Consider the following 16,501-nt stretch of genomic DNA (forward strand, 5'->3'; position numbering starts at 1 on the left):
CTGGAAACTGGGAGACTCTGCAGCTAATGTTGTTTGTTCGATACTTCACATGGCATGTGACCTTCCATGCAGGATTAGTTTTCATAGCAATGTAAGCAAACACGTTTAGTTCAGAATAATACATTTGCATAATTTTATATGTGTGAATATAACACATAGTTAAATAAAAATAAATGAATGCAACAGGATGACTGTTAAATCTAACACAACAAATATACTGCAAAGATTTAAAGGACAAAGTCAACCCTTTCACTTAATATTAATGCCGCTTTTAAGTTTGAAAATCTATCAGGGGTTAAAGTGGGACCTGGCAGGTAGGGGAACCTCAAGATCAGGTGCAGTGTGGGGGAAAGTAATTACTTAGAAATAAGTCATATCATAATTTGTTTTGCCAGCTCCAGTAGATCTTTCTTTGTGTACAGGCTGTGACCTGCTGACCTACTCTGCTATTCACTGCTCTTTGAGGATTTAGCCAGCTGAATTCAACAAGATATAGGCAGATGTTACTCCAGCTATATTTATGCTATATTATCTGTCAGCTTATGCCAGGGATGGAAATCCCCTAGATACAATAAAGCTAGTATAAAAGGTTTATACCTCGATGTAACAGTACCCTGGATGTAACCAGTCCAAAGCAGTACATCACTTTATTACAACACTGCAAAATAAGCAGTGGATCCTCCACTAAAGTGCCTGCTTTTTTCACGCTACCTTTGAATAACATCAAATCTGTATACTTCAATTTGTTTTGCAGGACATTTCACCAAAACATAATTCAAAAGCATAAAAAGTATAGATCCAACATTTGATTTAAAAACTCTAAAATGAATCAGGGCATTAGATTTGTAAGATTTAAATTTCCAGTTTATAAAAATGCCACTTGCTGAGTGGTGCTTACCTTTAAAGATAATCTCTCATCTTCCTCTCCTCTCCTTTCCTTCCCTTTCTTACATCTTTCTCCATCTATCAGTGTCACACATTAGCATTTGTTTTCTCTCCCTGGGAAAACTAAATGTACATCAGTTGTATATTTAGCTCACTGGCATATTTTGTGGCAAACTGCGCAGAAACAGGTTGTGCATTTGGTGATATTTGCTCAGCGGTTTGAAAAGTTGCATTTGGAATTCCCTGCCACTTAAAAAGGTTTATGATCCTCTTGCTAGCTAGATGCTTAGGTACCGCAACCGTAACTTTATGTCTGCACCATGAATGCATCATGAGAAGTAAAAAGAGATGTGTTGAAGGTGTGAGCCCTGAGATGTCATTATGTTCTTATTACTGAGCAACGGCAGGCTGCAGCACAAAGAATTAATCAGTCATTAACTGAAGGTGTTGGAACGTTGTTCCAGATCATTCTGGCCCACTTTAACCCTTGCTTAACAATGTTTGGAAATACTATCCTATGAGCATTATTACAAAGGTTGATTTTGTTTTCCTTTAAAGTTTTTTTTTTTTTTTTTAAGAGCTTAAGGAATGCTATGTTGACTCTACAAACACGATTACTCAGGATGTCACCACTTGCATGTAAAGGTGGGAAAGAGTAGGAGGAATAACTGAAGAACATACGAAAACCCTTACCCATGAACCCAAGGACAAGCATGGTCTGGGGGCAGGCTCTCCACTCTTTTTTTTTTTTTTTTCAAAAAGATGGAAAAGAGAGTGAGCATGAATGAAATGTGGGGAAGGAATGGTACAAATTGAAGGGGAGGAAGGTGGAGTAGCAAGATGTGCTGCACTCTCTGTCCCAAATCCAACTTATGCTTCTTAGAGGGGCTGATCAAGTAATAACATGGGGCTTGTTAGATTAGGCACCTAGGCCAACAGGAAATGAGAAGTGCGGTGAGAGGATCAGCAGAAAGAGAAAAAAAACAGAGAGAGACTACTTAAAGGGATAAGCAGTGATGGCAGAGTAAAGTTCAAGTGTCATAGAGTTAGCATATATCAGTGTGCATAAAAAGATGAGCGCAGGGTTGGAGCTTGAGTGTTGAAAGCATGTGAGAGGGTGCACAATCAGAGGGAGTAGTTTTCATGTTATGAGTTTGAGGACTTAAAGAGATGAAGGCCAGAGATCAGAGCAGTTAAGTCAATACTCAATCAATCAGCCAAAGTCCTACTGCTCAGAAACAGATGGCATTTTTCCCTTTCATTTTTTTTTTTTTTTCCTGGTAACAGATATCAGAAGATAATGCAGGAAATTCTGTCTTCTCTCTTGGGCCTGGGCAGCACTTTGAGAGGAGGATGCTGTGTGTCTGACTCAGTAAAGAGGATTTCACACAGCGTGTTATGACACAATCGAGGGTCTTCCTCTGAGGTCCATTTGGAACATTTACAGATTCTATCAGAATTATTCAAACCCCCTTATCCTGCTGGTGTAAAGAATGAAAATTAATGAAAACATTTTTTTAAAATTTTTTTAATTCGTTCTAATCAGATGATCTAATTTCTTTTCATTTCTGTGAAGTGCTTTGTAACTTTGTTATGAAATGTCCTATGTGAATAAAGTTTATTACTATTAAATTATGTCAGTTAAAAACTTTGGTGAACAAAGAAAGATTGATATTTAGATATTTTTTCAGAACATAAAGCTTATTAAAAAAACAAAAAACATATTTCACCCTTAAAGTTAGTATTTATTAATACACTGCTCAAAAAAAGAATTAAGGGAACATTCAGTCATCACAATATAACACACAGTCAGTTAAACTTCAGGAGTATCAACCTGTCCAGTTAGGAAGCTTTGGTGCAAAGCAAAGTGACAACAGGTGTGCTGGAGAGGCCCCCAAAAGGGGAATGGTTTTGCTTGTGGTGGCCACAAATCATTGCTCTCTCTTCATCCCTCCTGACTGATTTTTCTCTAGTTTTGCTTTTTGTTAGTGTTCTTTCTGCTCCTCTTTGCACAAAAGTGCAGATACCAGTCCTGCTGCTGGGTTGATGCACTTCTATGGCTCTCTCCAGGAGTCCTCATGTAATGGCTGGTATCCTGGTATATCCTCTTGAGACTGTGCCGGGAGACACAGCAAACCTTCTTGTGCGCGCACATATGGACGCTCCTGGAGATGCTGGACTACCTGTTTAATCTAAATGAGCTGCGTGTCATGTCTATCAGTAGTGACAAGGACACTAATGCAAAACAAAACTAGAGGAAAATCAATCAGGAGAGATAAGGAGAGAGCAAAGGTCTGTTGGCCACCACGTGTAAAACCATTCAGTTTTGGGGGTTTGTCTTGTTGTTGCCTCTCATGTATCTGACCGTTTGTTACACTGTGATGCTCAATTGATCCTTCAATATATATATTATTTTTGAGCAGTGTATTTTGACTTAATGATTAATAAATATTTCTGATAATTTCTGACAAACTTCTGATTCCTTTCTTGTGTATCCTATTCCTCATGCTTTTTGTGCTGCAGCTGCTTTGCTTAAATCTCACATGACTTTAAGTGGGATTTGAATCCGGGGACATGTTTCCTGAACCAACCTTTGGTCCATTTGGAAGTAAACTGGGCTCACTGTCTTCCCTGCACAACAAAGGAATTATATTCTTCAGAGGATCCAAGAAGCCTTCCTCCTCAACACAGTACCAAATCCACGGTTTATGGTCTTTTGGGCGGGCTTTGACCATCTGACCCTTGACATACTGCTGATCCAATTGTCCTCATGGGTCCAATTCACTCTCATCACTTCAATAAAACAATTCTCTGAATTGAGTAGGATTATGTGATTTGGTTTGTGCATATTCAAGTCGATGTCTATGTGCTTTTTGTAGAAAGACTGACAGCAGCAAGGTTTCTACTGGTGCTCGCAAGTTATTTCTTCCTAGTTGTTGTTTTCAGCTGTCTGATTCTCTTAAGGCAAACTTTGGTCTTTCTAAGACATGCAGGATAGTTTGCTGCTGCTGTACTGTTAGTTTTTGCCAACATTAACCCCTGAAACTTAAAATCTTTTTTTTTCTTCAAATCATTGCCTTGTTTGTGCAATGAAATATTTTCTTCTCATTTGCAAGATGCAAAGAAAATTCATAAAACCTCCTATCAGAAAGCCTCTAATGTGCAAACTCTTAAATGCTTAGCATTATTGAACAACTCTGATTCCAACTTTATCAGCAGCAAATATGATAAAGTCCACTGGGTGCATCTGGGACTTGATTATAGTATGTGACCATTATCACCATTAGATATAGTTTGGGATTTTTTGTTTTGTTTTGTTTTTTCCTATAATAACAGTACTTTAACATAAAAAACTAGAAGTGGTATGTATTTTGTACTGTTGACCCTTGATAATGATAGGTCCATAACTGACTACACAATTTTTGTAGTTTTGCCTCTGTACACCACCACAGAGGATTTAAAATCAAACAATCAATATAAGATTGAAATGCAGACTTTCAGCTTTAATTAAAGGGTTTATAGGGCTTACTCTAGCCAGATTAGAGTTTTCAAGAAAACATCTAAAAGAGTTCTAAAAAAAAAAAATTAATTAAAAAGATTAACTTGTAACAGCTTAAACAGCTCATGATCTGAAGCATACCACATTATCTGCCAAACGTGGTAGAGGTAATGTTGCGGCATGGGCATGTATGGCTGCCAGTGGAACCGGTTACTAGTATTTATTGAAGATGCTGACTGCTGACAGACTTAACAGGATGAAGTGTGAAGTGTACGAGTCATTTAAGTGTAGGGATTGTGTCTTTGTTATGTGTTCAGAAAATACTCACTCTGCATCGGGGAGAAGAAGACCTCAGACATGGGTGCAGCTTTGGTCCATTTGTACTGAGGGACAGGCTTTCCATGGCTCGACTTACAGCTCAGAGTCACATTGCCTTTCACCACTGGGTTCCCTGTCATGGTGCACACTGGGGGAGAAGGAGGGACTGGGCAGAGGGACAGACAATGTTAGAGATTTAAAACATGTGAGATAAGAAGCTATACCGGCAGCCACTTTACCAAATATCTATGGTAGTTGTAATGCAGTGTCAGTGATGTGGAAATATCTCAGGGCGGTAGCCGCACTGCATAAAAATAATTTTCAATCTGCTGCTGGAAGATGACATAACAACCTCAGAGCCCAGTGAATCCCTGAACAGCAGATGAGTTTTATGTGGACAGTACTTTCTCATATAAATATATGATTTTTGACAGACTGGTCTAATCCTAAATCCTTTAAAATATGCTTAGCATTTACTTTGCCTGAACTTCCAAATCCGAGGAAATATGTGAGCTGCACTGCAGACTTTCTGATTACATCTAACCTTTGAAATTTCTCTGACGCTGTGGACCATTACCTTTGACATTAAGGCTCATCTCTCCAGAAATGCCAGGAGCTCCAGGGATGATGACAATACACATGTAGCGACCAGAGTCGGACTCCTGGGTGTTGTTGATGTAGATTGAGAGGTTGGCCGAGGGCATGGCCACACTGAAGCCCACTCTTTTTGTGAACTCGTTCTGACCATGCCCTACCTCACCTGAGCTAAAGTTTATCACCTGTGCAGAGAAGACACGTACGACACAACAGACATCATCGCACCGGTCCAACTGGTCATCAACGAAAGCACAGACATCATCGCGCCAGTATGAATATATGAAATGAATGGATTCTTTCTTTTAAAGAAAATATTTTGAATGATATTTGATATTAAGATCTGCAGATTACCATGTCCTTCATAAAGATAATCCTAGCATGTACACATGGTGGATGTTGAATTTTAGCCTGATTTTCCATTTGAGATAATCTCACAGGCATCGGAAACTGTTTAGATTATATTAAATCATGCAAACGCACACAAACACAGAGCTCGTGCAGCACAATGTGGGGCTCAAGTGTCATTAGTGGCATATTTTCCTTAACAACACCCATCCCTTCTTTTCATTCCTTCCACTATGAATTAGACACCATCAGCGGTTTTAGCAATAATCCTAATCTCTGCTCATCACCATGTTTTCACCTTACAAATCACTAGATGGGTTAGTCAGAATATAACATTGTCATGCAATGTAAAATTACTCTTTTCCTCTTGCTCACATTTAAAGATAAGAAGATCTAAACACAGCTTTATATGACATTTTTGAACTGACATTGTATGATATAATATAATCTACACAAAGTAGTTCAGTTCATCGTTTGAGCTCTAATATGTCTGCATTAGATGTAAAGCTTCTGCAGCACTAGCTAGAGTATCAACCAACAAACTGTACTTTACTGTAATCCCTTTAAAGAGGCTCTCCACTGTCTATTGCACCAAAAGGTCACCACAACGTTACACTGCTTTGGCATTCCTACCTGTTTGGACTCGTTCCCAGAGAAGTACCAAATGACAGAGTTTTTGGAAATGTCTGTGCTAGGGCTGTACCACGCCTGCAACACCACCATCTGGCCCTGTACCACCTCCATCTCTTTTCTGGGGAACTCCACCTTCTTTGTGTCACCTGAAACAACAACAACAGCAACAACAACACAGTTCATTCTGAATGCATCACTTCTTATCATGACCTTCATATTAGCAGAAGAGCAGCAGTCTTGACTGCTTATTTAGGCAAAGCCAGGGTACTATGGTAATAAGTCACTTTAACTTCTAGTGTCAGTATTATATTAAAGTTATAGTTTGTTTTTTTTTTTAACTTCACTCGAAGGTCTTGGTTAAATCCATGCTTTTTGCAGGTCATAAAACTATCAGCTAAAAGATATGATGGAAAAAAGTTTCAAAAACTGTTTTGTCTGACTGACAGCCCCAAACTCAAAGATATTTAGCTAATGATCTTTAGGAGAGAATAAAAAGCATATCCTCACTGATTTACAAAGTTGAAATGAGCAAATACATATTTTTTAATATCACTGTCAGTCTATTTTTGTTGGTTGAACATCAGTTAATCAGATTTTTTCTTGTGCTGCAAATATCTATCATCACACACAGTGTCATGGGAGTTGAGTGGCTTTAAACATCTTTCTTTGCTTTAACTGGTCTGATCTGATCTGCTATATTAAAAGAACTACTCAGGAAACCAAAACATCAGTGACATAGTTCCTCTAATCCTGAATAATGCTGTTCCAACTAAAGTAGCTACTGTTGCTGACACTGAGCACTCTTGAAGATTTTTATTTAAATCAGTATCTCTTAAGTTATTATCTATGGCATAGCAAGGGGACATCAGTGTTGCCAGATCAACGAGGATCTAAATCTCCACATACCGAACCCTCATTATACTGTTCTGCATGCAAAAATGTCATTTGTAAAATTGGTTAAACTGCAATCAATCTGGGCAAATAAGCAAAAGGCGTCCAAGAAAACAAATCTTAACCCTTTATTTGGCACTCATTGAAACACTGAAAAATTCAAAATTTCATCCCGAGAGGGTTATTGGAGACTTTTTTTTAATTTTTGTGACTTTTTTCCTCAACATTTTGATGCAAATTAAGTTACTATAACTGATTTAAGAGGTAAAGAAAAATAAATTTTAGGTGATCTCAAAGTAATTGTCAAACTGCAAAATGTCTGGGCTATCATCTTACTACTGTAAACATTCAAATGAAGCTGCTGTGGCTGGAAAGTGCTTCTTCTTAAACTCTTAAATACAGTTTCACATACAAAACAAGCCAAAGAAAGCTGTTAAGGAGATGGAATGATGGCTATTATGACAATAAAGTAATCATAGTGGTAACTGATGACAGAGAAGAAGACAGATACTGGGAAATTATATAAAAAAAAAACAGAGATCTTGTGGAACTCACAGGGTGCCCAGTCACCTGAACCAGACAGCTGAAGCTGGATCAACCGATCCCAGCAACTGGTCTCCGTCTGAGTCTCCAGTTTGGAGCTTGGTTAAAAAGCTAAAGCCAAGGACATAAAAAAGAACCCCTGCTACTAAATCCTTTAACTGCTGAAAACAAAACAGTGAAAAGTGTCCCTCGTATGCTCAAATGGATGGACAGGCATAGGAGAGAGGAGTGAGAGGCAGCATTATGATCCATAGACATCCAGCTGAGATCCCCACATCTGTTCATGTGGACACGCCTTCCTTCTTTCCCAGAATGAAACCATGTAGGGGCAGGAGAATTAGGCAGTGGGGGTTGGTGTGATGTGGGCTGACTGGGGCACAGATGAAAAGGAGGAAAATGTGTATGCAGCATGTGTTTGTAAAGCACAAAAAAAAACCTGATAGAGAACTTCTTTTCCCCCCGTGCAGTTTTGCTGCAGTGACTCAGTGCTTTCTCACTCCTCCTGGGACAATGTGACCCCGCAAATGTGATGCTCCTATCCCTTAATTTCTCAGTCTCTGAATCTGGTAAGTCCTGCTAATCCCTCAACAATCTCAGGCTCAATCCTCTCACCTCATGTGAGCAAAAGAGCTCAGCTGCACAGAGATATGATGTAACAAGCGGTCATTTCTCCCACTGACGCCGGGGTCACGCCGGCCACGATCATCGCAGCAGCATGTACGTTCTGTCATGTCATCCGATCTTGGATGAACCTGTTTGTGTATCCTGCAAACGATGCAGTCAGGAATATTTGATAAAGGAAAATTATATAAAAATGTGTTATAAAGGCAGAAAGCAACTTGACTCCTGCACTCAAACCCAATACCTCTGATGTTAGGTGGATTTTTAGGAGCGCGATCACATGATGCATGCGAGTGATGGTGCTTGTAAACCAGTAGTGTAGCATTTGCTAGTATCTCCCTTTAGTTATTCACATCGCATCACTGATTTTAGTGGGCGAACATGAAAATTGAGAGGAAGGTGAACCTTGACCTTTAAGTAGGTCGCACTGAAAATGAAAAGAGTCTTACATTTGTCAACTGCACGCTAGCACGCTAAGAATTAACAGATGTACTATTTCCCATGTTAATCAGAGTTGCTCATTCGTACTCAAACTGGGGCTGATGAGAACATCATTTTCTAGTGGCATTTAACTGTATAAATACTGGATATTAAAATGTGGGCACAGTGATTGGATGTCAAACAATGGGAGATCTACCCAGAGCAGAGTCCATGAAAGTGCTTTTATTCATCAGTACATGAAAAGATGTCAAACCTTGTGATGTATACTGTCACATGTGAACAAAAAAAAAAAGTTCCTTTAATCAGAAAGCACGTCTTCTTATTCCTCATTTGCTCGTGCCAGCCATCCCAAGGAGTAAAGCCATCTATTGGGCATGTATGCATGAGATTAATATCTTTATCATCATCATCACCATCCCTGCATCTGCCATCAAATCAGCCTGTTTTTGATTGGTAATGTACAGCAGCCCAGGGTACAGAGAAATCATCTATTTTCAGATTTGAAACATAGATATTTCCCCTCACAAATCTTGTTAGCGCTCCGATTTCATTTCCACCAGTTATCGTCTTTACTGTAATGCCCATCAATAAAGCAATATGTATGTACTGTAACAATTGTGTAATATTATTCCATAAAGGGTCTCGTTTGTGATGCAGCTGTGTGGTGTATCTCTCCTTCTCTAAAGTGCCACACATTCAATTGATCAATATACGCTGTGTACAAAAGAGACCCAATTAGAACGGACCTGCTTTTTCTGCAGGTCGCTTCTTGCTGTGCTTGAGCGCAGGCTGCAGAGAGTCTGCAGCAGTGCATGCAAACTGTATTTCTGAATGATGCACGGATATTTTGTGATGAAGCAGAATAATAACCTGTAGTCTCCTAACTCCAGACTATTCTTGTGCTTCTTTGAGCAGGTTTATCCTCAGAACTGTGTCATTCAATTGTTTATTAAATGAAGTAAAATCTTCACTAATCCATGCCTCTCTCCATCTGGGATGAGTGTGTATGTGTGTATGTGTGTGTACGGCTGTAGACTCAGATACACAGAGGCTGTTCAACATGTGGATATGGATAATAACTCAACTTAAATCCCTCACCAGAAGTAAAAAAAAGAGGAAAGCTACTAATAAAAGAGGATACTAGAGGAAATTGTACTAGCTAGCCTGAGTTAACCTTGTCCTAATTATATTTTGCTAAAGGCTATTGTTCAGCATAGATACGCTTTCCTTCTGCTAATTGGATTCTTTTCTTTTTGAATAAACAACATTTTTAAAAAAAAATATTATTATGATGATGATTATTTTTTCTGCAGGGCATCCAGGCTGTGAGATATTGGTGGATTCTCAGCTGTAAAATCATTTAAGATGGTAACGAAACCGAACTCTACAAACCACAACGGAACAACTGAAGTCCAGTCACAATTAGGAGTCCAAATTTGTTTCCTGTAGTACTGAGCATCATCCATAGGGGGAAGCACTTTCATATGAAAACAGTGATCCTCTGATCATTTGATAAAAACCCCAGTGGAAACCATCATTTCACCAGAGCAGCTAAATTTAAGTCTCAGCAGATGAATAAATAAATGTAAACAGATGCAACACAGTAAGTAAGTAATCACAGACTTATATAAAAGTGAAATTTTGAAAAAACAGCCTCAGCATGTGTCTAAAAATAAACAAACTGGTGCCTCACTTACTGAAATACATGTAATTAGCATGTCTAATGGGGCATCCAGACCTATTATTGCTGTGTTATGATCAAGTGAAGGATAAAAAGTCAGTCTCTCACTCAAAGCCCTCAGGGAGCCATGTAGGCCTGTGTGAAGATAAACTGATCCTCTTTAACCAGCCTTACTCTATCTCCCCGAGTAATCTCTGCTTCCACCCATGTCTTTCTCTCATGTGAGTCTCTCTCTGGAACTAAAGGTTTAGCTGAGGCTAAGATTTACTCTCCATTTCCACCTCTTCCCCCTTTTTCTTCCAATTATTTCAGCCGTGGTGGGCCCTTTTACCTTAAAATAACTGGATAAACTATATTATTGAATCTTAATTTGACTGTAAATGGCATATTCTCACATTCTCATGATATTTATATATCATTTTTCCAGTTTTATTGACTATTCAAAGCAATTTTTGTGGTATAATTTACATTCACCCATTAATTTACACACCACTTGTTTATATCTAAAACTCTTTATCTATCGCACATCTATTTCACAATCTGGAGGTCAGTATCTGATGACACAGGAGGGGCCAGTGATCACCGACCTTACATATTTAGTTTAATTAGCTGTTAGTCTGATTCACATTCAATAACGTTTTAAAAAACACCTAAAATACGCTGAACCAACACAAAACAGAGAAAATCAGCACATTTTTATGCTATAGAATCTGCGAGCAGGTAGCAGCTGAGATTAGTGTGTAAATGAGAGGGAGGCAGGGAAAAAGGTGAAGCTGGGAGGAGTACAATGCAAAGAAGGTGGATGAGTTTAAATACCTGGGGTCAACCATCCAAAGGAATGCACAAGTGCATAAGAGAGATGAAGAAGGGAGCGCAGACAGGGTGGAGTGGGTGGAGAAGAGTGTCAGGGGTGATTTGTGACAGAAGGATAGCAGCAAGAGTGAAAGGGAAGGTTTAGAAGATGATAGTGCGACCTGCTATGATGTATGGTTTGGAGATGTGCTGACAAAAAGACAGGAGGCCAAGATGGAGGTAACAGAGCTGAAGACTAGGATGGACAAGATTAGAAATTAGTATATCAGAGAGACAGCTCAGATTTGGAGACAAAGTTAGAAAGGCAAGGTTGAGATGGTTTGGGCATGTGAAGAAAGTTTCCAGCACCTTGTTGAATCTATGCTGGAGAATTAAGGTAGATCTGAAGGCAAAAGGTGGTACAACCCTCAGAACTACCAAGGTGTACCTAATAATGTGACTGGTAAGTGTATGTGGCCAAGTTAAGGTAATGGTCAAACTGCATTATAATCTATCAGTTTTTTATGTGATATATTGCTATAATTTTTCTGCATGATTATCCAAAAAAGAACGACTGTAGTTAGTTAGTTAGAAGCCTGTGAACTGATTTTCACAATTTAATCCATGTGGTTCAACAATGTTTGGGAAGTCTTCAAGAGCTGTATGATTATTTATTTCAACTCATGGCAAGGAATCAAGAGGAAGTTAAGACAGCAGGAGTTCTCTATGGGCTCAACTACAAAGGAAATTAATTAGCTCAAAACTATAGATTTTTTTAAGCTACCAGAAGAAACATCTCAAACTTAACTAAATACTCTTATTCATGATTGTTTATTAACTGCAAGGGCTAAATCTCAATGCTACGTACACAACATTCACAAAACAAATGAACAATCATGAAGGTGGCCGGCTGTTGCTGGATGAAATCGGAAAGAAGGGGCTGCACCAAAAAAACACCTTGTTATTGCTTTGGTTGCTAGCAGATTGCCATAGTTTGTCTGTAATTTTGTATTCTCAAATACTTGCTAACTACTGGCCGAGCAGTAGTAAAAGTTGTGCCTTACCACTGCAGCCAACATGTTTTAAATGGTGCAACTTTTACTTTGAAAGTAACTGGTTTCCATTTCCAGTTTGTGCAGCAATTTTCACAGCTTCGCTACAGCTGGACAGCGTTTATAGACAAGTCTGTCACTTCCACCCAAACTACAACCTAGCGATCAAGAAATTCCAAGGAGGTTTTTGCCTCCCAGTTGGGGAATGCACGTTTTTCCCTAGCAATGGGTGGTTGCCAGGGAGTTACTGAACAGTCTGTAGGCAATTATTTTCCCTGCAACTGTGATCGACCTCCAGCAACGACTTCCAACTGATTGTGGGATACTCATTTTTTCCTTCACAGCCAGTGGTTGCCAGATGGTTGCAGACCAGTCTCTAGGCCTGTGTGACTGGGGCCTTATGCACTTCATCCTACACTGCTACCATGACTGTCACACATCCAAACTGGTTAGTGGTCATGTGTAACACCTCAGTACCATGTGTGACTGTTTTATTTTTTGGTGTAAGAATGATGGGATTTCACTGGTACTGGTATCATCTAATGAAAAGGACTAAGAGAAATTTGGAATGCATGAGCTGAAATGTCAGCGGCTCATCAAAGTTACTACCATTACTAGAGACCAAATATCACAGCAATTCATCCACTACATCCACCTGCTGCAGTCTTTACAGTTTCTATAATGTCTGTGTAAAATTTCACAGCAATCCATCATATGGGTTTTGAGGTGTCTGTCTGAAATAGGAAAATACTAATGACTCTTTTCATAACTGATAAAACCTGAAAAGAGAAATGAGATTGAAATTATTCTTTCATTTTTATGTATGCAGTTTTATGTCGCCATACGGATATTATACTAATAATATAACATGCAAACTTTTCTGGAAACCTACTTAAGATTTGTGCTTTTGTGAATACTGGACAAACAGAAAAAAAAATCTGTGCCAGCTGACAGATTCCTGTTATCTCCCATAATGTATAGCATTATAAATTTTATGCCACCTGATTAATCAAAAAGGATATCTGCTGTGGAGGAAGCATTGCTCATGTGAGCTCGATAGCATGTTCTGTCTGTGCTGAGCTTTGGATCTGTGTCAGAGAGGCGATAAAGTCTTAGAATGACCCCGTAAATGTTTAGCCATGCAGAATAAGACAGTATGAACATAAATAATTTAAACACCAGATTCCTTTTTCTCATTACAATCTTTCATTAGTCTGGCTGATTAAGAGATCTCGACGACCTTGAGTTTTACTTTCACTGAGGAGTTTAGCAAGTGAGGAATTCACTGCAAAGAGAGTTTCCAGATTTTTTCCGAAGTCAAACAAGGACAAACGTGAACAAAGATTAAAACTAAGCCAGAAAAAAAATGGGTTATTCTCTGATTTTTTTTTTGATAGACAGGACCAGCAGAAATGTAGGACAACAAAATAGCCTTGTTGGTGTAAAACTGCATACTGGACTGACCCTACAGGCTTCAAGCAGATGGTGCTTCAATAATAAATATTTGGGGAAGGCTCCTTTAAATTGGATTACATTAGTGTAATCTCTGCAGCTATTTTAAACCATTTTGAGTGTGCTATCTCATCACAGTAGCTTTAATCCCTCTTAACTTTTGATTGTGTTTAAATTGATTCTCCTCGCACACATGGCTCCCAACTCCCACAACCTCCCTCTGGTTCTCTCAGCAAAGTCACACGATTTCATTCTCCCATGCACAAACAGACACGTGGAGTCATGCACATAAACAAATACACACAGACACACACACACACAGACACACACACACACACACACAACTGAGGTTGTTTTTACATTATCACCTTGAGCTTGTAGCAGATGCAGCAGTCCAGTCACCATAGAAAGGTGACTGCTAAAAACACAATCGTTTATGTAGTACTGTTTACACTCACTGGACTAGATTCAGTCTGAGTGCGGAAATATTTTGGAAGTAAACATTAATATCCAGGTTGTCAGCCTCAGAATTGAGGATGAATGGAGGGAATTATTTCTTTCAGGGTTTTTAAAAAGTTCACAGAATTTTAAAAGTGGACGTCATATAAATGGTTCAGGACATTTCCAGGTGCCAATGCAGTTTTATGGCAGTTCATGAAATGAATCTATTATTATTTTCATGTCCCTGAGCACAGCTTTTCATCAGTCTGCCCTCACACGTACTGAGATTTTACAGTCACGTGACCACTTACTGTGTGACGTTAACTTGTCTGTGACATTATATGGTTAAGTGACTAAGACCTCAGTCATACAGGCCTGGAAACCAGTTTGCAACAATCTGGCAACCATAAGGAAAAAACTGCATTTGCCCAGTGGTTAGGAAAATCAATGAAAAGTATGATGGAAACCAGAAACCAAGACTGTTTGCCTTGAAAGTAAAAGTTGCACCATTTAGTTGGCTGCAGCACTCAGGGAATCTGCTAGTGACCAAAGCAATGAAAAGGAAGGTTTTGGTGCAGCACCCTCTTTGTGATCAATTTCACCTAGTGACAGCCAAGAGCCTTGGCGTCTGGTCAGGTAATATACAGTTTCATGTCCAATACGTCGGACAACTCGCAATGTGCAGACGAGGTCACAAGTGAAATTTTGATTCTGGTCCCTGTACACAGAATTATTAATTGTGTTAGAGGATTATTTGGGTATAAAGAGCCCGGTCATTTGCCCCACCCCGGCCCGGCTCTGATTTGTTCCACTAGTGTTGGGAGGCACATCCATGGGGGGACGCACAGACCTCTACAGGGTAGGCAGTGGCAGCGTGACTGCCATTTGGTAATGGGATGACATCCTTGGACCTACTGTCAGACCCTATGCTGGTGGAGTGCATCCTGGGTTCCTCCTGGAACAATATAATAATTACACTATATGGCAAGAAGTATTGAGCTATACCTTCTAAGCTTTGAATTCAGGTGTTTTCAGCCCTGTTTCCACAGGTGTATAAAATCAAGTACCTAGCCTTTCAGTGTGTCTTTACAAACACTTGTGAAAGGCATTCTAAACAGCTCACTGAATTTGAGCGTGGTACTGGTATTATTGCAAAGTGGAAGTGTTTAGGAACCACAGCAACTGAACCACAAAGTTACAGAGCAGGATCAGTGTGTGTTGAGGTGCATAGTGCATAAAAATCGCCACCTGTGCACCTGGAGCTTCATGGCAGCTCCTGTAGGTGTAATGTGTAGGTAGCCAAGGAATTTTAGCCATATAGTGTAGCTAATTGTACCTAATAAAGTGGCCACTGAGTTATATCAATTGACAAAACCACCTTTAAACATGACTGGAAGATAGGAACAGGGTAGGAAGCAATAAAAAAAACCCTAAAAACCATGGCCCTACATGTTCTCTCTGACACATCAGCGTGCATCATATTGTCTGCCAACACAAAGGTAGAAATGAGGCTCAGTTGTGATCTAAAGGACTGAGGCAAATGCTGCATGATACAATGTACACCTCAATCAGAGTCAATGATAACACACCCTGTACCTGCTCACAGTGGAAACTATTTATAACAGTAACTTAATGAACATTAAATCATCCAAAATGAGATTGCTACTATTACAACTTTTGAAAATCATTTTCATTCAGAAAGCCCACATCACTGAAAACCAAAGAACAGAAAATTTCACTGCATTACTACTACTCTTCTTTCCCCTGCTCTCATATGGACTGTAATAACAGTTCAGTCAGAGACCCTTTGAACCTTTTTACATGCTATTTTGTCCTCTGACTCTTAAAGCCTTACATGTCTTCTTACAACCCTGACACAGAAAAAATGTAATCGCAATGCCCTTTTAGGTGAATACAGCACAATACAGGAAATTGGGAAGCAGAGGAACAGTTTTCTATAGCCAGAGAAAGACAGAGGGTGCAGTGGGCTGAGGCTTTGATCACATGCAAATACCATGTACACAGGGGATAAAGGTGTTTACACGGGAAAACAAAGACTTCTATTGTAGGACAACTTCTGCGACTCATGCAAGTTGGATAAAAAAAGGGTTACATCCATAGATGTTGGTATTAATGTAATTTATACAAGATAAATGTTCTAAACTGGACAACAATCAACTGAATACGACCACAGTAGCTGAGCTCTTTCTTTCGTTGACTTAGTTAGCGAATGCCCGCCAGAAGCCTTTTCATCCCAGCTGTCCATCACGAGTCCTGCAGTGCACTTCCTAACTCCTCTTCAAGCCAGCT

At 39.3% G+C, this 16,501-nt stretch overlaps 1 protein-coding gene across 3 annotated transcripts in view; it reads right to left on the reverse strand.

The window, feature by feature from the left end:
- esamb (endothelial cell adhesion molecule b) overlaps positions 1-16,501 on the reverse strand; it is a 53,063-nt gene that overhangs the window by 6,266 nt on the left and 30,296 nt on the right. Inside the window, exons 1-5 of one of the 3 annotated variants that reach the window (XM_030744111.1) lie at positions 7,724-7,977; positions 6,278-6,423; positions 5,280-5,481; positions 4,713-4,868; positions 1,579-1,623 (exon numbers count right to left, since the gene is read on the reverse strand). In XM_030744111.1, the coding sequence (XP_030599971.1) occupies positions 1,579-1,623; positions 4,713-4,868; positions 5,280-5,481; positions 6,278-6,388 (514 nt within the window). In that variant the 5' untranslated portion in view covers positions 6,389-6,423; positions 7,724-7,977. Of the gene's footprint in view, positions 1-1,578; positions 1,624-4,712; positions 4,869-5,279; positions 5,482-6,277; positions 6,424-7,723; positions 7,978-16,501 lie in introns of those variants that run through there. The other 2 variants (XM_030744109.1, XM_030744110.1) reach the window with 2 other exon arrangements.

This window comes from Archocentrus centrarchus, chromosome 13 (assembly GCF_007364275.1).
Source record: "Archocentrus centrarchus isolate MPI-CPG fArcCen1 chromosome 13, fArcCen1, whole genome shotgun sequence".
NCBI classification, from domain to species: domain Eukaryota; kingdom Metazoa; phylum Chordata; class Actinopteri; order Cichliformes; family Cichlidae; genus Archocentrus; species Archocentrus centrarchus.